The 22,208-nt window shown below is 43.9% G+C and overlaps 1 protein-coding gene across 7 annotated transcripts in view; it reads left to right on the plus strand.

Annotated features, from left to right (window-relative positions):
• Positions 1–20,733, plus strand: part of LOC147640521 (mechanosensitive ion channel protein 2, chloroplastic-like) — a 100,752-nt gene extending 80,019 nt beyond the window's left edge. For all 7 annotated transcript variants that reach the window (XM_086781588.1, XM_086781604.1, XM_086781597.1 and 4 more), the window contains 2 exons: positions 18,964–19,020; positions 19,112–20,733. In XM_086781588.1, the coding sequence (XP_086637714.1) occupies positions 18,964–19,020; positions 19,112–20,218 (1,164 nt within the window). In that variant the 3' untranslated portion in view covers positions 20,219–20,733. The remainder of the gene's footprint in view (positions 1–18,963; positions 19,021–19,111) is intronic.
• The last annotated feature ends 1,475 nt before the right edge of the window (positions 20,734–22,208 follow it).

Below are 22,208 nucleotides of genomic sequence, written 5' to 3' on the forward strand. Positions count from 1 at the left end.
ATGCTTACAGTGATTCAGATTGGGCAGGTGATTTTGACTCTCGCCGTTCCACGAGTGGGTTTTGTTTCTTTCTTGGCTCTTCATGCATTTCATGGTTAAGCAAGAAACAAACCACAGTTGCCAGTTCATCTTGTGAGGCAGAATACAGAGCCGCATACACTACTACAGTGGAATGCATTTGGCTACGCAGGTTATTGACTGATATGGATGTATTAGTAGAGGAGTCTACTACCATTTACAGTGACAGTCAGAGTGCCATTGCAGTGGCCAGGAATCCTGTGTTTCATGCTCGCACGAAACACATCGAGATCCACTATCACTTTGTTCGGGAGAGACTCCATGCAGGTGATATCAGTCTGATCTTCTGTCCTACAGATCAGAATGTGGCAGATATCTTCACCAAGGCACTTTCCAGAGAAAAGTTCGAGGCTTTTCGCACTGCCTTGCACTTACAGCCTCTTGGTGCTTGATATTTACAGTGATCACATATCACTCCAGGGGGGTTTGTTGGGTTTTACACGTCTGTATGCACCCACGGGAGTGCTAGTGATCAGTCTAGGACCACTGGGGCACTTTTTACTTCAGTTAGTGGAGGTTTTTTCCCCCAGTTCACTCTAGTTCAGTTTATTAGTTATTTGGTCCACCCGGCACACTTATGGCCGGCCCATGTGAACCCTTATCTTTTAGGGTCACCTTTATGTGGTGGGATTGTACCTCATTTTTAGTATAGAATCATAGGAGCTGCACGACTCACTCTCTCTCTCACTGTGTGTGTGTGTTTGCTCTACTGTGTGCTAACCCTAATCCTTTCCCGGACCTTCAAGGTGGTAGTGTGCAGCGGAAGGGACGCAGACTCTTGGGGAGGAGCAGAGAGGGTTGCCGTCCCGAGTGGTGGTGGTGCAAGCTCTGGTGACAAGGGTGCTCCGATGCTTGAGTGAGGTGAGGAGCAGAGAGGGCTGCCGTCCCGAAGAGTGGTGGTGGTGCAAGTCTGGTGACAAGGGTGCTGCAATACCTGAGTGAGGTGGTCGCTGGTGAAGATAAGCAGAGAGGGCTGCCGTCCCGATGATGTGAGATGGTGATCAGAGAGTGGGCTGCTGTCCCAAGGTAAATTGAAGAAGAAAAACGATGATAAACTCTAGCAGAGAGTGGGCTGCTGTCCCAAGATAGGTATTGGTGTTAAAACGCTGAAGTGCTGTACTGTGTAGCAGAGAGTGGGATGCTTTCCCGTGAGCTGAGGAAAAACGCTGAAGTCCTCTACTGTAGCAGAGAGTGGGCTGCTGTCCCAAAGTGTGGTCTGATATAAAACGCTGATGTACTGACCTGTAGCAGAGAGTGGGCTGCTGTCCCAAGGTGTGGCCTGATGTAAAACGCTGATGTGCTGACCTGAAGAGCCGATGATGATGAAGTAGATGATGTGGAGTCCCCGGCAGCAGCAACAGCAGCAAAAGTGGTACCGAATATGTCTATGAAGTGGTACGAGTGGTGAAGTGACGAGGCAAGGATATATATAGTGTGTGGGGTTGTGTTCAGCCAGGATAAAGGCTGTCGGCCAGCAGCAAAGAACAAAACATGAAATAAAACCTAAAAATTCAGAAAAATATCCTTTTAGGGCTGGATAAAATACTGTTTTCACAGTCCTAGGGGGATGGGTGGTCTGCTGAAGCGGGAGTACGGTCGATCTCATGCATTTGGATCCAGTGGCCTAGCCTCGCTGAGTAGTGAAAAAAGGGGGTGGTGCTACTTGCATCCCGGGGGGGGGGGGCGGGGGGGGGGGGGGGATGTGGCGTGCTTATGGAAGGCGATGATCTGACCCTTTGAAGTGAGCCATTGCTAGTCCTTTGTTGGGAGAGAGGGTCAGACGTCCATGACATCGGATTGAGAAAATGAGAGCTCGTCCCCCGTCCGAACCTAACATGGCTAGAGGGATGTTGTGCCGCGTGAAAGCTCCCAGCCACTGGGGGGGGGGGGGGGGGGGGTGATGGGTCTACCAATCGGGGGGATACTATCTGCTCTTTGCCTTGGATCTCAGCGAGGCGTCTGTCCTGAGCCTCGTGAGGAAGTCACCTGAAACTAGTCCACTCACCAAGACACTTGGCCGAACTAGAGATAAGGGGGCCTTAGGCTATGTGAGAATGCGAGCCCAGAGGGTGACTGCTAGGCATCTTGAAGAGGCAGCAGATCAACGAGCTAGCGGAGTCTCTCCTCGTCCGAGGCTGGGGGGGAGTTGCTGGAAGGCTGGCTTGGCCCCAAGCTCTCATCAAACTGGCTGCATATGTTTTCTCAAAGGCGGTGCTTAGGCCTTGGAATCGGGCCTCCGTGAAGATCCATCGTACCCTGGGAGTCCAGGGGCCGCCAAGTGATGTCACAAGCTTGGACATTTCCGAGTATGAAAGGGGTCTGGTGGACTCCAGGATGTCTAAATATTTGGAAAGTACAAGCTTTGGGAATGGGGGATTATACTAGAATACAAAGTATCACACTCCTAAAATTTAGGAGAGTTGCTTTTTTTGGCCCGACTCCGATGGAAATTTTGTTCGCGTCATTACGTTTGGAATTGAGTAAATACCAAGAGTTGCCGAAGTACCTATGACAAATGGGCTACCAGTTGGGATATTTTTAGAGAGAGTTTATGGAAGGACCCATCTCTTAGATTGGGACATGTGGCAAGAAAGTGGATCAAAGTAAGACAAGTGGCCTCACACTTGTCACTTCAGCTATTGTGTGGCTCTCTACTTGTCATTATATAGCCTTCTCTTGCCATTTTAGCTCATGGGAGGCCCAGATCTATAAATTGGAGCCCTTTCTCTTCATTTGGAGGAGGTTCACTTGCTGCACACTAGCCTCTACAACTGTTACAAGCTGCCCTAATGATGGTTGCTCTCTTTCTCTCTCTCTTGAAGGCTGCCCATGAAGTATACCGGCTGTTGGCACCTGTTTTGAAGGCTTCCATCGTGAAGCATAGTCACATGAAAACGCATTTCTAGAGTGAGAAACCCCGAAACCTTGAAACGTTTCAGAAACTCCTATTTTTTTTGGTTTCTCAAAAAAAAAAGTTTCTCAAAATGTTTAAAGTTCCTATTGTTTGGAACTTTAGCAATGCAAAATGATATAGAAAAAAAACCAAAACCTTGGCGTTTCTTAGCCGAAGGCCAAAACGTTGTCCCGAAACCCCAAAAACCTTGAAACGTCAAAAACCCCGAAACGTTTCTGGTGACTATGTCGTGAAGAAATATTGAAGGCAACGGTATTTAATCATTTTATTAAGATTTCCAACCACTGCACTTGTTGTACCAGCCATTGTACCGGCTGTACCAGCCATTGCACCTGCTCTACCAGTCATTGTACGTGTTGTACCAGTGCATGTTATTGCTGTACTGGTTGAATGGAGAGCTGTATTGGCTGAACCGGCTCTATTGCACGAAGACCCGTGGTTTTTGGGGAAGAATTTGTACCCACACGGAGGTATATGGATTATATTGTTGGCTCAGCATTTCTACAGCCTATGTGCTAGCTGAATTCTATGGTTGCCTCGTGTTGGATTGTGTTATGGCATTTGTATATGGATAATCCAGCATCTCCCGTGGGGAGAGTAAGGCCCTCAAAGCTTGTACATGATATTTTGTCACCATTTGTTCACCCAATTGGTCCACCCGTGCTTTCTCATCATGTATGTACATTGGATTGGTGTCCATGGTAGTTGTATATGCCGGGGATTGATGACACTCATGTGATACTGTGGACTTAGCTTTACGTTGGGACTTTTGCCTCTGTGTATATGCTCGGAAATGCCTGGTGGATTGGTGTTCCATTGGGTCTGGTACCTCGTGTACTTGCCTGGAGCACGTCTATTTTGGTATAGTCTCATGAACAGGGATTGTCCATACCAATGCTGCATTGCATAGCATCTTTATGTGCTTGCTTGCAATTGAAATTGCATGTTGTTTTCATGCTTGCTTGACCAATGTGTAGTTCCGGGTAAGGGGGTGCCCGCTCGTGAACCGTGCGTGTGAAACTGTCTACTGACATGGTTATGTGGCATGCGACAGGTGGTTGTGGCATGTGACAGGTGGTTAGTATTGGTCATAAACCTAGCCTTAGGAATTAGCACTAATTTATAAGTGTGTGTACACACTTCATTAAGTTTTGGGCGACCAAAACTCACTTATAAATTATGACCAGCTCGGTGTTCACACACACTGATGTCCCGAGGTGGACAAAACCCAATGTCTACCGCCCAAGCCTTATCCCCTTTGTACAAAGGGAGTAACCAGCCATGTGTCTGTTCTAGCTTGCTCCACAAAGCACATACCTGCCACTTAGAGTGGACAACTCATCACCTCACTCTTCCCTTTCTCTCATGAAGAAGGCACCTCCGTCATGAGGCCTCTTGGGCTGTATTTTCTGCACTTTCTCCTTCCCAACTCCATATCCAGGTGCTATTCACTCTCCTACACACTCCCAATGACTCAAATTCAGCAAAACAGCTCTCTTTCTTACTGTAATTTCTGGTTTTTTTGCTGAAAATCCTAATTTCAGGCTTTTATTTCTCAAGTTGAACCATAGGGGAAGCTTTCCCAGGATTCCCTTCATCCTCTTGAAGAATTTGGTCGTGAAGAATTGCAACAAATCGAAGATTTCAACACTCCAAGCACTTCCATCGCGAAGACTTCCGCTTTCATCGACTTCCTTGCAATTGGAAAGCTTTTATGCTTAAATATGGAAGCAAGTAGCACGAGAGAGGAACCGGATTACAAGATCACATACCCTGTGTAGTGTTCTCTTGTCATACGTGCTCTCTTGCAGATTGTTCCTACCATGTGTTGGTGGAACAATAGAGAGCAGATGGTTGGGAACATGGGCACTTGAGAGGGTAATGTGAGCTGCAAGTCTACACCGATAATCACCTTGTTTGCAATACTGTATTCATATGCATTGGTATGGAAATTTAGTGAGAAATGCCCATGACACTATGTACTTGATTCTCCCAAGATAAATATAATACTTTATTTGAGGGAGGGGTTGGTCGTTCCGGCTCATTGTGCGTCTCTTGTCAATTCAGCAAATTACTTCTTGTAGTGAGCATGTTGTCTGTTAAATCTTGGTGTATTTAAGTGTATTGATTAGCATTGTGTTCTGCCAAGTTACATTGGTATCAGAGTATACGGTTCGCTTTTACTTCTATCGTGAAAGATGATCACCATGAACACTAGGTATCTCTACACTTAGAACACTATGGACAGCCATACAGTGAATGTTGGAGATGCTAACACAAGAGGCAGGGACAATGAAATGCATGCCTCCAGTGCTTTATAGGATGAGCAGACTCATGTGGTGCACACTAGGAAACATGAATATGTGGGAAATGCAGGAAGAAGAGTCCATAGTGTTAAGGCTGAACTTACTTGTATGCAGGCTCTTCTCCATGCACAACAAGAAGAATTGAAGCTTTACTGCCGCGAGGATCCGTTGGTATATGACCGTTTGAAAGCCAAGAAGGCTGAATGTTATATGGATCATGCAATGGCAATGATTGCTCAAGAGTTGCACATGCAACCGAGGGATACAGCACGTACATACTTGGCTCGTAGTCGTACTGGGGATGCCTATGCAGAAAAGGCAACCATCCCACATGTATTGTAATTCCCATAGGTGCCTAAACAAGAAATTATGTCTAAGAGGATGAATCTCCATGATGTGGGAGAGGAACCATCGGCGACTTCACGCCATACAAGAGTATCTTATGTATTCGTGTGAAGGATGCAATGTTTATGGCAGTGGTCAAAATGTATGTCAAATGCCATTGCCGGTTGAAAATTTGCATGCACAACACATGCAACATGGGCTGTAATTTCCTGTTGGTGGAGGTATTCCGCGTATCTCTCATGCCACTCAGGCTTTCGAGTGTGCGTGTGAGAGAGAAGCTATGGTTGAAAATGCACCAATGCATGTTGAGGGGCCAGCCATGCCTCATGCTTACAGGGCACATGTATCTATGCCTTATGCATCGCCTTTTGCTCCTAAAATAATGCCAATCACAGGCACTGTTCCAATGGACAAACATAGGGGAAAACATGTTGAGATGCATGCACATGCATCAAAGTCTTGTGACTTTAAAGTGGGAGACAAATCTGTGAAGTTTGACGCATATCATGGAGAATATGATGCATCAAAGGCACTTGCTTTTATTGCCCAGTTTGATATTGCTTTCAGTGATGAGGATTTCACTCAGAAATCCATGATCCGGCATGTAAGCATATTCATGAAAGGCACTGCTGCCCATTGGTGGCTCACGGAGAAGCTCTCACCGAATCCTGTTAGATCATGGAAAGAGTTCAAGGAGAGGTTCTATGTCCAATTCTTGCCTCCCAATGTATTGAATGAGATAACAATGAAATGGGATTGGGTGAAGCAAAATGAGGGGAAAATAGTGAATGCATATATACAAAAGTTTTGGAAAGTGCTTTTGGAGGTGTCTCCATTTATGCATGTCACCAACGCGGAAAGGAAGAGAAGGTTTCAATCGGGATTGCAACCCATGTACAAAGCGGCACTACAAATGTATCTTGGTCACACCTTATACCAATGAATCGCAGCCGCCACTGCCACATGGAGCAATTGGAACTCAAATTGAGTTGATTCAATAAGGCTAAACCCTCATTTCAAGGCAAAGAGACGACGATCCAAAACCTAAAAAATAATGGACAGCCACCTAAAAAGGACCAAAACCAAGATAAAAATGGTCCAAAGGCTAAAAATAACTCTACCAAGAAGCGTCCCTTCAAAGTAAGGCACTATGGTCTCACTCCGGAGTAGAAAAAGTAATGTATGAGCAAGGGAAAATACTTTTGCTGTGGTAGCACTGAGCATATTGCAAATGCATGCCCAAACAAGAAGAAGCACGATAATGCAAATGCATCAAAGCCCAATGTGCATATGGTTCCGGATGTGCAGGGCAACACTTCACATGATAGCAAAGACAGGGTTGTATGTAAAGCTTGGGGACAGCTTAAGGATCAGTCCGCTTTGATGATTGTGCAACTGAGAACTTCATATCTACGCAGATGGCAACTGCTTTGGGTATTGAAGTGGAGAACATGGATCCTCAAATTGAAGGAGGGGCTGCCTTTGTTGGTAAAGAAGTGCAAGTTATGTCTATTATTGGCAAGTTGCGCATACACATTCAAGGCTATGTGGATCATGACGACTTTCTTGTGGTGCCTTTAAATGGCTGTGATGTATTGGTTGGAAAGCCTTGGCACACGCGCATTGATCCCTGCAAGGCTTACAAGACTAACAGGATCACCTTCATGCATAAAGGCCGAGAGCATGTAATTGATGCTAGTGAAGAGGGTGATACCATTCCCCTTGTATCTCATGTACAAATTAAGAAAGTAATGAAAAAGAGTGCTTTTGCGTTCTTGATTTTTGTACGGGATCATTTGGAGGAAAATAATGTGCATGTAAACACTCTTAGTAATAATAGGTTGAAATTCTTGCTTGTTTTGCTGATGAGTTACCAAATGAGTTGCCATCCATACATCCGGAATATCATCGCATTGATCTTGTGCTAGGTAGCTCACCACCTAATAGGCCAGCCTATCGTGTAAGTGCATAAAGAGGAGATCATGAAGTAGGTAAATGAGCTTCTTGAGAATTGTTTGGTTCAGTCAAGCTCTTCCCCATATTGTTCGCCCGTCCTCTTGGTTCAAAAGAAGGATGCATCCTTTCGTATGTGTGTGGATCATAGAGTTTTGAATAAGCTCACCATCAAGAATCGGTTTCTGATTCCACGCATAGACGATATCCTTGACAAGTTGGATGGATTGGCATGCTTTAGCCGAATTGATCTGAAGAGTGGGTATCATCATGTGCGTAGTGCGTGAGGATATACACAAAACTTCTTTCTGGACAGCATTTGGGCTTTATGAATATCTTGTTATGCCTTTCGGTCTTACGAATGCCCCGGCTACATTGAATAGAATGATGGATCGCATATTCCGTGGGTACAGGAAATTTACAGGTGTCTTCTTTCATGACATCCTAGTCTTCTCGAAGACCGAAGAAGAACATAGAGCTCATTTGGCTATTGTTTTTGAAGAACTCCATAAGCATAAACTCTTCATAAATGCAAGGAAGAGTGAGTTATACATGTTAGAGATACATTATCTTGTGCATATTGTGTCCAAAGATGGAGTGCGGATGGATCTTGCAAAGAATGATGCGATTCGGAATTGGCCCGAATTGAGTTCCGTCCACGAGATCCTTAGTTTTCTTGGATTATGCTCTTATTACCGTGGGTTCATTTGGTACTTCGCATGGATTGCTTCTCCTTTGCATGATTTGACAAAGAAGGCTACATTCAAATGGACCAATGTAGAGAGGGATGCATTCCTCAAATTGAAAGATGCAACTACTCATAGTCCAGTGTTGATCATTCTAGATTTGTAAAAGCCTTTTAGTGTGGAATGTGATGCATCTGGAAATTGCATAGGAGCTATCCTAAATCAAGAAGGACATGCCGTGGCTTATGAGAGCCGTAGATTGCATGATGCAGAGCTATCTCTTGGCATTTATGAGAAAGAGCTCTTGGTTGTAATTCATGCACTTCTTGGGGCTGATTTCAATTGGTCACCCAATTGGTCCACCCGTGCTTTCTCATGTATGTACATTGGACTGGTGTCCATGGCAGTTGTATATGTCGGGGATTAATGCCACTCATGTGATACTATGGACTTGGCTTTACGTTGGGACTTGTGCCTCTGTGTACATGCCCGGAAATGCCTGGCGGATTGGTGTTCCATTGGGTCTGGTACCTCGTGTACTTGCCTAGAGCACGTCTTTTGGTATAGTCTCATGAACGGTGATTGTCCATACCAATGCTGCATTGCATAGTATCTTTATGTGCTTGCTTGCAATTGAAATTGCATGCTATTTTCATGCTTGCTTGACCAATGTGTAGTTTCGGGTAAGGGGACGCCTGCCCGTGAACCGTGCGTGTGAAACTGTCTGCGGACATGGTTATGTGGCATGTGACAGGTGGTAAGTATTGGTCATAAACCTAGCCTTAGGAATTAGCACTAATTTATAAGTGAGTGTGTACACACTTCACTAAGTTTTGGGTGACCAAAACTCACTTATAACTTATGACCAACCCGGTGTTCACACATTGATGTCCCGAGGTGGACAAAACCCAATGTCCATTGCCCAAGCCTTATCCCCTTTGTACAAAGGGAGTGACCAGCCATGTGTCTGTTCTAGCTTGCTCCACAAAGCACCTACTTGCCACCTAGAGTGGAAACTCACCACCTCACTCTTCCCTCTCTCTCTCTAGAAGAAGGCGCCTTCTTCATGAGGCCTCTCGGGCTGTATTTTCTGCACTTTCTCCTTCCCAACTCCATATCCAAGCTTGCTAGGGTGTTTTCCAAGCTTCCAAGAGTGTTTTCGGGTGCCATTCACTCTCCTACACACATAGTTGTCAGGTACAATACCGTGCAGTTTGTACGATACGATACCGTACGGGAAAATACGGTACGAAATAAATTTTTTTCTTATCGTACGATAAAATTAGGTGTTTTGAAAAAATGCTTTTTTTTTTCAGAAAGAGATTTCTATTAAGTATGAAAGAAAACATACAACAATCACAGCTATAAGCCAGAAAAGAATAGAATTACCCCAATATGTAAGGTGATTTCAATCACTGAGGAGCATCATGATGCCATGTAAGACTTGTGGTACTAGAGGAAAAGAAGATGCCATGGTCCCACTCGCGCATAAATATCACGCGCTTCGCCTGCGCAGAACGAGAGGGCCTTTGAATGCAAGCCCAAGTAGCCATAAGAGTATGGATGATATCACCCCATATAGTACTAATGCACTGAGACCGAAAAATCTGGACACTCTTAGTAGCCTCCGTCCATCTAGCTCTCGAGATCTGCCTTGCTGTAATACTGGCAACAATCTCCCAACTGGTGTCAATCCTCTGTCTGGGGGGTGTATAATCAGAGTGAGGAATATCCTGCAATAAACCATGATGGGCAATACCTCTACGAATGAAAATAGCAGAATCTGTACCATTGCCCTCATAAAAATGTTGCGGACCCGACTGGGAGAGCCAAGCAACTGCCCCCCCAAGTCACATGCATGGCTCGGCCACTCAATTTGCCCATAAGTTGGAGAATCCCAAATTTGTTGTGCTGTGCTGCATCTCCATAAACAATGTTGTACAGTCTCAGAATCTGCCGCACACCTAGGACAGGAAGGTGCTACACCGAAAACTGATCTCCACTGATTGGTGGGGAGACCACCATGTAAGAATAACCAAAAGAAATGAGAGATCTAGCTCCTTCTGTATGAGTGCCAAAGTCTATGCCAATATCTTCGCTGTATCACTGGAGAGAGATCATAGCTCTGCAGCTCTCTGAACCTCTGGAAGACTCTTAAAGGTCTTCCAAGCAAGAACTGTGTATGCATATCTCTCCCATCCTAACTACTGTATATAACGAGATGCACCAAGTGGCCGAACGGCCTCATCCCTGATGAGCTCGTTCCACATAATAGGTTGTTGGTCAGCCTCATCCAAAGACCTAGGAAGCCTTTGTCGCAAAAAAGATCTCATGCTTCTCCATGCTCTGACAATGGCTGCAATAAGAGGGGAAGATGGTGTCCTGATACCAGCCTCTGTGAACAAAAATCGTGTGTTGGGCATCTAGTCTCTCCCGACCCGGGGTGTACATTCGGAAATCTGAGACAAGAAAAAATCCTTCCAAGGCTCAGTGCCTGGTAGGAAACCTTTGACCACAAGTTTGCAGAGCAACGCGCTACACTGAATATCTGGATCGATAATATTCAAGCCCCCCTCTTGTTTGGGCTGAATAACTGTGAGCCAAGCTTCCCTGGCACGAGTGTCTGAGGTGCCATCCAAACCTGACTAGAGAAAATTGTGGATCAATCTCCGCAATTGACCAATGCACGCACGAGAGAAGCACCAACAAGAGGCAATCAATCAAGCTGAGGCAAGCAATATCTGATTAGCCACCAAAGCTTTGGAAACTAAATCTAATCTCCTGGAGCTTCAATGAAGGAGCTTCTTTTGAATACTCATAAGTACCGGAGCAAACTGTTGTGCAGGAGAAATATCAATCCCAACTTGGCATCCCAAATATCTAGCAGTGCATTCTCTGTTGATCCAAGTAAAACCAAGATCTGCACCCCAAGCAACTCTCGGTGAATCACTAATCCAAAAACCAACAGATTTGTGCCAATTAATGAGTGCCCCTGCTACCAATAGAACTCCTCTAGTGCTACCCGGAAGGAACCAAGCATATATGTGAAGCCTCCAAGAACATGGTTGTGTCATCATCTAACTCAGAGTCAACCAATTCCTCTTGACTACGAAGAGGCAACCTCAATCCAGAAATACCAGCAGTGGAGCAGAGAAAGATGCTCATGGCCTCTGCAACTATGATATATAATAATGGGGCTAAAGGGCAACCTTGCCATACTGAGCGAGAAATGTGAAACCACTCTCCTCTATCACCGCAAGCGAGCACTCTACTGTGGGCATCACGATACATGCATGAAACTCCCTTGATCCATCTCTGAGAGAAGCCCATATGGCTAAGAGTACCCTCAAGGAAGTCCCAATCCACTCTATCATAGGCCTTCTCAAAATCCAAGAGCATAATGGCTAAGGGCTGATTGCTCGCTCTAGCCCATTCGACGGCCTCCCAAAATGAGAAAATGTTATCCAAGATGCTCCTGCCATGTAAGAATCCATTCTGAGTATCATGAATGACATCCTGCAAAATTGGCTGCAATTTGATGCTCACTGTCTTAGCAAGAATCTTATATGCAGTCCCAAGTAAGGTGTGTGTCTTGTCAATTCAGCAAATTGCTTCTTGTATTGAGCATGTTGTCCATGTATTTAAGTGTATTGATTAGAATTGTGTTCAACCAAGTTACATATTTTCTCCTTGGGTAATAAAATACTCCAAGGGGGAAGGGGGGGGGGGGGGGTTGGCCCATTCCGGCCTGTATGCGGTGTCAATTGTGCACATCTTTCGTTTACAGTTTATAGTTTCTTGTCTTTCTAATCCCCTTGAGGTAAGTACTGTAAACTTTGTGTTTTTTTTTTTGGGATTAAGCGGCATATGTTTAAGGCTGTGGCTGATTTCAATGTTTAATTGAATTAATTGTCAAGTGTTTTGCGAAACCTCGGAAGTTACATTGGTATTAGAGCATTGGCTTTTTCTTACGCTTGTGTGAAGACGATCTTGTTGGGGTATGAACACTGGCTATTAGTGTAGTTAAATACACAGGGCCTATCCACTTATGGGAGCAGTCCTGCATCAAGGCATGTGTAAAAGACAATATGATTTATGGATTCTTAGAATCTATTTTGCAATCGTGGAATTGGCTTTATTGCTTGTATTCTCTTCTATATGGAATTGGCTATTTATGCTTGATTTATGGATCTTATTATCATGCTCAAAGGCAACCGATATGAGGAAATATCTTTTGGCTGGCATGGTGGGTTCATAACCCTCATGTCACATGATCGAATCAGGAAAATAAAAGCTAAGTATACTTCGAGTTTGCAAAGTTGGTACTTTTGCGATTTACTATGAAGTGCTTTTGATGTTCACTAACCCTTGTATGACTGTACAAGGAGAATAGTGTGTTGTTATTTACCTTGAGATGGTTTCAGGGAAAAAGTATTTATGGTTCCCTTTACTGTTGGGGGACTCACACACTCACACACAGCTAGGGTTCCTGCAGAGTAGGGTTAGATGCAGGAAGAAGAAGCTCACATAGAAGAGAGAGAGAGAGCGAGCTAGACACAAAATGTGTGGTGATCACAAATGCAAGTCAACCCTTGCATGTGAGTCACATCCATATAATATAGAAGTACAAAAGTTATATGGATAGAGTGTCCTTTCACACTTGATATCCAAGAGGAAAAACCACATGGGAAAAAGTACCCTTGGTTAAGATCTGTTCACACGTAGCACTACCATAAGTGAGCATATGCCTACAAATCTCTCCCGTAGTGGAAGTGTGAACCTGTACAAGGTAGCAGATCACTCTCTGTATGAGAGTAAGCCCAAAGCTTTGTGGAAAGCTACAAACTTCTCTCGAGGTAAAGCCTTTGTGAACAGAACTGCAACTTTATCCTGTGTAGGGTAGTAAGATAAACTGATCTCCCCTGCATGTAGCCTCTCTCTGACATACTGATAATGAATCTCAATGTGCTTGGTACGTGCATGAAATACGGGATTTCGTGCCACGGCCATAGCACTCTGACTATCAGTGAGAATGGTGGTGGGTGTATGCTGACACTCACGAATATCTGCCAATAATCTCCTCAACCATACACAATCTGCTATGAAGACTGCCATGTACTCAACCTCCCAAGTAGATGTGGCAAGAGTGGGTTGCTTTTGCTCAACCAAGACATGAACTGCTAAGAAAAAAACAATTCCCAGTGGTGGATTGCCTAGTATCATAATCACCAGCCCAATCTGAATCACTGTATGCATAAAGCTACAAGCTGCTCCCCTGGGATAGAACAAGCCAAGATCTAGGGTACCCTGAAGATAATGAAAAATGCGTTTGACTGCTTGCCAATGCTTTGTGCCTAGGTTGTGCATGAATTTGCTTAACAAAGACACCCCAAAAGATATGTCAGGCCTCGTGTTACACAAGGAAATGAGGCATCCCATTGCCTGGCTGTAAATTCCAGCCTCAAAAGGCACTCCAATATCATGCATAGTAAGCCGTACACCTGGTTCTACTGGAGTAGAAATTGGCTTACATTCATCCATGTGAAACCTTTTTAGCAAACTTTTTATGTACTTAGTTTGCTGCATAACAATGCCATCATCTCTATGCATAAACTATATGCCGAGATAGTAGTGTAAAGGCCCCAAATTTGACATATCAAATTCAGCTTTCAAATCAGCCTTGAAATCTGAAATTTGTGCTTTGCTAGTCCCTGTTATGAGCATGTCATCTACATACAAGATGACTATGAGAATATTGGCACCGGTTTTCTTCACATACAATGTGCTTTTAGCTGGACTATTCACATAACCTTGGCTGGTTAGATGAGCATGTATTTTATCATACCAAGCTCTTGGAGCTTGCTTTAACCCATACAATGCTTTGTGTAACCTGCATACTTTATGTTCCTCACCAGGAACTACAAAACCAATGGGTTGGTTTACATATACTTCCTCCTATAAATCCCCATTTAAGAATGCAGTTTTGATGTCCAATTGATACAGTTTCCATTCTTTATGTGCAGCCAATGCAATGACTGATCGGATTGTAGTCATTCTCGAAGTAGGAGCAAAAGCCTCCTCATAATCTATTCCCTTTTTTTGAGAATAGCCTTTAGCCACAAGTCTTGCTTTGTACTTGTCAATAGTACCATCAGACTTCCTTTTGACTTTGTACACCCACTTTGTTCCAATGACATTCTTGCCTTTCGGTAAGTCCATAAGATCCCAAGTATTATTCTTCATGATAGAAGAGATTTCATCCTGCATGGCTTGCACCCAGTGCTCATTCTCCTGTGCTTCTTCATAAGAAGAAGGCTCTTCTAAATCAAAGAGACCACCCATGGCTAATGCAGACTCCCCATGATGCATATTCAATGCATGGCTGGAACTAGCCCTCGTTCTACCTGTCAGTGGAGCTGCAAGTTTGCTATCTTGCAAAGTTTTCAGCAACCATCTTGGCATTGACTTGGCTGTGTCTATGGCTGTTTGCTCTTCCCTGACAAGATCTTCAACTTCGTCCATAGAAGGGGGCTGAATTGCTGGCTGTTCCACATGTTCTACATGAGGATTTTCTTGTGTAGGGGCTGGTTGATCTGAATCCCCCTAATTGCAATGGGTAATAGCCCATCAAACATGTCCTGTATGCCTATATTATGACCATATACAAGTTGTACATGGGCTGTACTGAATTTTCAGCAAATACCACATCTCTTCTGACAAAAATCCGGCGTGTTGTTGGATTATAAAGACGGTATCCTTTGCTCTCATTGCTGTAGCCCACAAAAATGCATTTCATTGCTTTATCATCTAGCTTTGTTCGGAGTTGTTTTGGCACAAGTGCATATGCCAAACACCCAAATGTACGCATATAATCCACTTTTGGCTTTCGGCTATACCAAGCCTCAAATGGTGTTATGGTTTTCTAAGCTTTTGTTGGTGGACACTTGTTCAACACGTGAGTTGCACACATTATAGCTTCCATCCAAAAATTGTGAGGCAACTTTTGTGCTTTCACCATGAATCTTGCCATCTCCATGAGAGATTTGTTTTTCCTCTCAGCTACACCATTCTGCTGTGGTGTATAAGGCTCAGTACATTGGTGTTTGATGCCCTTTTGAAGCATATAATCCTTGAATGCACCTCTATCTGAGCGGAGTGTTTGGACTTTACATCCACACATATTTTCAGCCATTGCTACGAAGTGTCGAAAGCATGTAAACACCTCTACTTTCGCTTTCAAGGGGTAAACACAAACAAACTTGGAGTAGTCATCAATGAATGTGACGAAATAAAGATGCCCCCCTATGGATGGTGTCTACATTGGACCACATACATCACTGTGTATGAGCTGTAATTTACTTTCAGCTCTAACAGCTCCATCCTTGGGGAATGGTTTTCGATGCATCTTTTCCAAACTACACCCCTCACATACATGTCTTGTTGGAGACTCAAGAGGCGGCATATTATCAACCATATGATGCTTCTGCAAAAGCCATAGCTCTGCATCATGCATAGCAGGAGTGTGGGCAGCCACTGTATTTGCATCGTAAGTACGCTTGTCATAGCTGTCCAGCTTATACAAGCCTTTGTATCATGTTCCGGAAGTGATTATTTCACAACCCTTTGATGGGTCTTTTACCAAACACTTTCCATCTTCAAATTCAACCTTTAAACCTTGGTCGTTTATGGTTGAGACGGAGAGCAGATTTCTCTTTATCCCTGGAACATACAACACATTTGTCATACATATATTGGCACCATTGGCTGCAACAAGTATGACATTTCCAATTCCCTTTATTGGATATGTGGTATGATCTGCACATGATACATTGCGGCCATTTGAAGCATAAACCAAGTGCTGAAATACATCTTTGCATGGAGTGATGTGGCTTGAAGCACCACTATCAAAATACCATGATACATCTTGTCTGTCAGATGCAATGCAAGACATTTCATTGTCTGAAGCACTTGGTGTGTCACTAGTGCATGTGACCAAAAAAGTGTACTCTTCCTGAATTACATTAGCCGATTGCTGTGCTTTGTCATCAGAAGAGTCTGCTACTGCATTGCTTGCATCTTGCTTTTTCTCTTTTGCAATCCGCTTTCTACATTCATTGATGTAGTGGCCAGGCTTATGGTAGTAGTGAAATTTGCCCTTCTTTTTAGGCTTGTTTGCATCTCCCTTTGTCAGACTTTTCACCACCAGAAGAGGGTTGTCCATGACCAAGCTTACTAGACTCTTGTCCCCCATGCTTAAAGCTCTTTGCTTTACCCTTATCCTTGGCTGTAAATGCCTTGTCTCCACCACAGGCGCAAGAACCCGCGGAAGATCCTCTTGGGAGGCAATGCAGATTGTGATCGATGGGATGCCCACTATCTGGCCACCATTGATGCAACCATCTGTGGGGACTCCAAATGTTACATGACTACTATGCGGAAACATGCTTAATGATGATTAACACAAAGCAATAAAGATTAACGCTAATCACATGCTCATGACATAGAGAAGTAGAGAGAAGGAGAAGAGAGAGACTCTTTACCTAACCTACTACCACTACTACATATTACTGAATGAATGAGTAATTACAATGATTATCATAGATCCAATGTAGATCTAGACTATGAATGCTATGAATGAACTTATGCTTACTATCCTCCACTACGTTAATGGAAAACGCTAATTTGGAGATGTACTTGGCTGATCCAAATTGTTAGACTGCATATCCTTGGTCTTGGCTCTACAATCTCTGTCTTTGAATCAATAGAAATGACCATGACTTGCCTTTATATAGGGTTTTGATAGCAAGTCATAATCAGGTTGGCTTTCACTTTTCAGGCCATAAAAAGTCATAAAAAATGTGTTCATATTGTGCCCATAATATGTCCCAACCATTGGTGCATGTCTTGGGCACCTCCGGGCATCTATAGGGCCACCAAATTGGCTCCAAACTACCCATATACGACCTCTAACTTTGCCCTTAAGGCGGCTGTAAGGAATACTCATGTCTACATGGCACCGGATTAATGTGACACCAAAACCTGCCAAATCGATCGTCAATTTGATCGAATATGGGTGATACTCCTTCCGTAGGCCGGGGAAGCAGATCGTCATGGGGAAACCGAAAACACTTGCCAGGGGGCCAGATGCAGGGTTGAAGCCATGGCACCATCTCACGCTTGAGCACTGCGTATCGCGATGGGACTGTGTTGCATCACACGATCAGCCTTATGGGTGAATTAGACTCCACATGAGAGTAGCCAAGCCCAAGAAAATGGATGTCAGTGATTTTGCCGGGCTTGCCGATGAGGGTTGCCTGGAGCAAATCCCGGATGTGTCCGCGCCCCTACAATCTTGCAAACAAAAGAAGAGGCCGTGAGGGAGTATACCGTCAAAGCTAAGAGCTGGAGGTCCGCCTCTGAAAATAGGCAAGGGACGGCGGCCTCGGCTGGGGATGACGGAGTGGCTCTGCTATGGAGTCCTCCTGGAAGGTGAAGACCAGAAGCGCCTGCCATGGAGTCCACCTGGAAGGTGGAGACCAGAAGCGCCTACTCTTGCCGATGAAGAAGAACCCGGAAGCGAAACATGTGCTTGGAAAGTGATGGGCAGAAGAAGAGGGAGGGTTAGGGAGGAACGGGGAGCATAGAATCCAAGGCAGGACAAGGCAGCAACAAGGGGACTAACGTAAAAAGGAGAAGAGATCCATGCCAGCGGTGAATTCTGCAAGACACCTTATAGTTTGGTGAACCCAACAGAATCCTATGATAAAAGTCCCTTTTATAGAACTCTTCATCAGATAACAATTCATTCAAATCATATCATTCATATCTTTAACACAATAATGGTCCATTAGACCGAAATTTCCATCTGAACAGTCCTCCATGGGAATTTCAATTATACAGATTTTTAATTTGTCATCCCTTAACTTGACCCACTGGGTCAAGTGTTAACAGTAGCAATCTGTCAACACAATCCACTAATCTCATAGTAGTGATTCGCTGAAGTCATTATTGCCATTCCAGTTTACGAATCATCATCACAGGGACTCGTCCCATTCATCCTCATTGTGGTTTTGCTCAGCTTATTGCTTTTCAACCAAAATTCAGGAATCATCATTTTTCAATCAGAATCCAAATCAACTCATCAGTTCTCAACCAGAGTTTTAAAATCATATCGACCACATTCGAATTCACCTTTTGCATGCATCAGTAGATAGGCATGCATGAGTATGATCTAAGTTTAGATCTGTATATATGAGCATCTTTTGCAAGATACTGTAGATTAGGGTTACATTTCTTGTCTCTCTTCTATGCTGGATCTTGAGGATTAACGCTATAATGAGTTTAATTCTTTGGCTGTTAGCACTCATGAAACATCATGGGTGCTCGTGCATGTGAACACGGGGAGGTTAGTGATATGGTGTTCACCACATACATTGTGTGGATGCTTTATAAGGTTTGTGTATTACATGCGAACCTTTTTTGTGCTTGCTGTGCTGATGAAGATCAGTAGCTGCAGTAGTTTGATAGTAAGCTAGTTTCTGTTGTGCTGTAGTTCTCTGGCTTCTATGAGGATCTTTAGCAAGTTTGGACCAGGAATACCGCTTTTAAAGTTCATGCTATGATATATATTCTGCATATCTGTCTGTCAGCCGTGAGGATTCATACTTATTTTTTGGTACAGGTGCTTGTCTCGTGCTTTGTGAAAACTCCTCACTTTGAAGAATATCTTCGTGTCAAGGTCAGTGAAAGTCTTGGCCAGTTTAATCCTCCGTCAGGATGCTGTAGCCATAAAGGAAATGCTTTGTTAAGGTTTCCACATGTGATTGCAGGAGACTATTTTGCTGGACTTGCTAAAAGTTATTAGCCATCACCATGCTCGCTTAGCTACCCCCATTCGCTCAGTTCAACGCTTGTTTGATGAGACAGATTCTCGCAGTGCTCCATTCCGGGACATGAGTCGTTCTGCAGAGACATATGGGAGGCCTTACTTATTGGTAGAAGCTACTGCTGTTACAAATGGAGGTGATACAAATCAGTCCACCAGTGTAACGACACAGACAAAAGATGGTGTAACTGCTATGACTAATGTATCACATGCTGGAATTGGAATGTCTGAATGCTCTGTTAAAGACCAGGAAGCAACTATGACTGAAGAAAAAATTAAAAGTGGGGGTTTGGATGCTGAGACGGTTTCGTCACAGTCAAAGCCGCAGTTGGAGGGAATTGATTCCATGGGTCTTAATTCCAAAGATATTACCTTGCTAGGTGCAGCGTTTGAAAAGCCTCCAGCCAATATTCCAGCATCAGGACATCTTGCTGACGTTTCACAGAGTGAGAAGGCGGAGAAGGTTGCATCAAAATCCAAAGGTCAAGATGCAATGCAGAGAGCTGAAAAGACGAGTAGTAAATTGTCTGACCAGGGAAAAGTCACAAGTGATGAAAATAGCTTCAGCCAAAATGTTGAACAGCAGACTCGTTCTACAGGAACAAAAATGGTCATCATAAATAAAGTTTCTGCAGCCTCCAATTCTGTGGTGGCTACTACAGAGACGAGTGAACAAGAAGGTTCCATTAACACTGGGCTTCAAAGTCAAGTAAAAGAAGAGGGGGACCTTTGCATAGATGCAAAGCAACCACAGGTTCATGAATTATCATCAACTGGTCCATCATCATCTAGACAAGAGACAGACCGAACATTGGGTGGTGTGTCTTCAACAAATAAACCTCAGCTGGAGGAAAACCTTGTTCTGGGGGTGGCATTGGATGGGCCAAAACGAACACTGCCTCTTGGTAACGAGGTTCCCCTTACTAACGAGCAGAAAGAATTGGTTGGATCATGCAATGGCAACCCCACTAGTGCTGTGAAAGAAAGGAGAGAGGGAAGAGAAGGTTCTCAGTCTTCAAATGCTGGCCTTCCGGATTTGAGAGAGAGATGATTGCTTCTTGTAATTGTCAAACTTCGAAAAGAGATATTTTGCCCTTGACACTTGGGTGAAGAATATCAAGCATTAACTTTATGTTTAGCTTTTGTATTGCGAGAAAATGAGCCATGACGTTTGGCCATATTTTTAGCTGGCAGGTTTATATTTCAGGGGCTCACGTATTTGGTGGTGTGCCCAACTTGCCTAAAATAGCAATTTGGAATGCGTCATATGACAGGCAATCCAAAATACCCCTAAACTTTTTGTACAAAGCCTCTCTTACACAAGGCACTTGCTCCATGAGATGCATCAGGAGCTTGTCCATCACTTTAAAGTTAGATGCCACAAACACAAAACAGCTCCTCAAGGTTTTGAGGAGATTGGTTTGGCTGTATTTTATCATCTGAATTTAGAACTGTAAAATGTGATTATCTCAGGGAAATTACAATTCATGTTCAAAATCAAATTGTTGCTACTGTTGAGGTTGCTAACATTTGCTGCGGCATCTATAAAACAATGCTTTTCTTGTACATGCAAGTGTTTCCCAACTTGGATGAGTGGATCATTTTTGTGCAAAGTGATCTCTTCTTTTGTAATGCCACACTTCAAATGAACACTTGCAAGGGATTCAATGGAGTCACCCTGGACAGCGTCCACCAGCTACAGTGCACTCGACGTCCATGCGCCCCAGGTCCATGACAGCTCTCCATGTGGAAGCTCCAGATTGGGGAGATTTTCCAGTGATAGACCGACCCCAAACCACCACCAACAACGCCCCAGGGCCATGTGGACTTGGCAAGTCTCTCAGCGGACATAAAAATACCTATTGTGGATGGATGAGGACCTGATTTTCTTCTACAGACTTGGAGATGCATCTTTCACACCATGCTCATGGTGATGGTGACAGATACGCAGCTAGTCCATCTTTTTGTATGAGTTTTTTTTTCCAGTTTCTTTGTCCATGGCCTAGTATGAAACTCTCTAAACACTTTTGGTCTCATAGACCCATTGGGTCTTTGGAAGACGCTTAATATAACACACACACACACACACACACACACACTCTCTCTCTCTCTCCCTCCTTTGCCAGTTTTGGTCCTTGAATTGCCAGGGTATGGTATAGATAGCTGCACTGATAACAAGGTTTCCTAAGATTGGAAGGTAATCACAAGCTGTGAACGATTAACAAATGGATGGGTTCTCTCCATTCTCACTGAGAATCCTCGTGAGTGCCTAAGATGCAAGTGGGATTCTGAGGCGGCGTGGATGGGTTCTTTCCATTCTCACTGAGAATCCTTGTCAGTGCCTAAGCTGCAGGTGCAGCTTGTTTACTCTAATTAAAGCAAATGAGTTGATGACACATAAACATTGAGAATGTTAAAAAATAGAAGGCCAATATAACCTAGACACATCAGCACATAGAATGTTTAAAAAATGGAGAGCTAATAAAAAGTTGTCACATCAACAAGGATAATTTTTAAAAAATTGTTTCACTCTCCAAGACCATGATGGTTGGAAAAGGCCATGGTTGGCCTTTACCTAAGAAAATGGGTCAGTGGCTAGCGCCAACTCCCCATTTTCCTCTAGGGAAAGGCCTCCCATGGCCTTCCCCTACACCAAGAAAACAGAACTACAAGTTCGTTGGGATTGGCTAATATGTTGACTCTAAATATTAACCTTAGCAAGCTTCCCACTTTGAGGCTGGGAGTAATGGTTGGAGTCGAAGATTTTCAAGCTTTCTATGCATAAAAAGGTACTGGTTGGAGTCCAAGATTTTCAAGCTTTCTATGGATAAGAAGGTACTGGGAGATGAGGGACTGAGGGGGAGACAAGAAGCAAAGTTTATTCTGATTTTCCTTGAAAAGACTTTGACAGAGTATTTGATTTTTGAAAGACCCCTTTCCATGCCCATTTCGCGTATGGTCTCGAAAAATTGGAAGACCCCCGTTTTCTCAATGGACATTAGAGTGACATTAGAGTTATGCTGCCCTTATTGAGCTTCCAG

The sequence above is a fragment of the Cibotium barometz genome, chromosome 3 (genome assembly GCF_041138505.1).
Source record: "Cibotium barometz isolate CiBa-2024 chromosome 3, ASM4113850v1, whole genome shotgun sequence".
Lineage (NCBI taxonomy): Eukaryota > Viridiplantae > Streptophyta > Polypodiopsida > Cyatheales > Cibotiaceae > Cibotium > Cibotium barometz.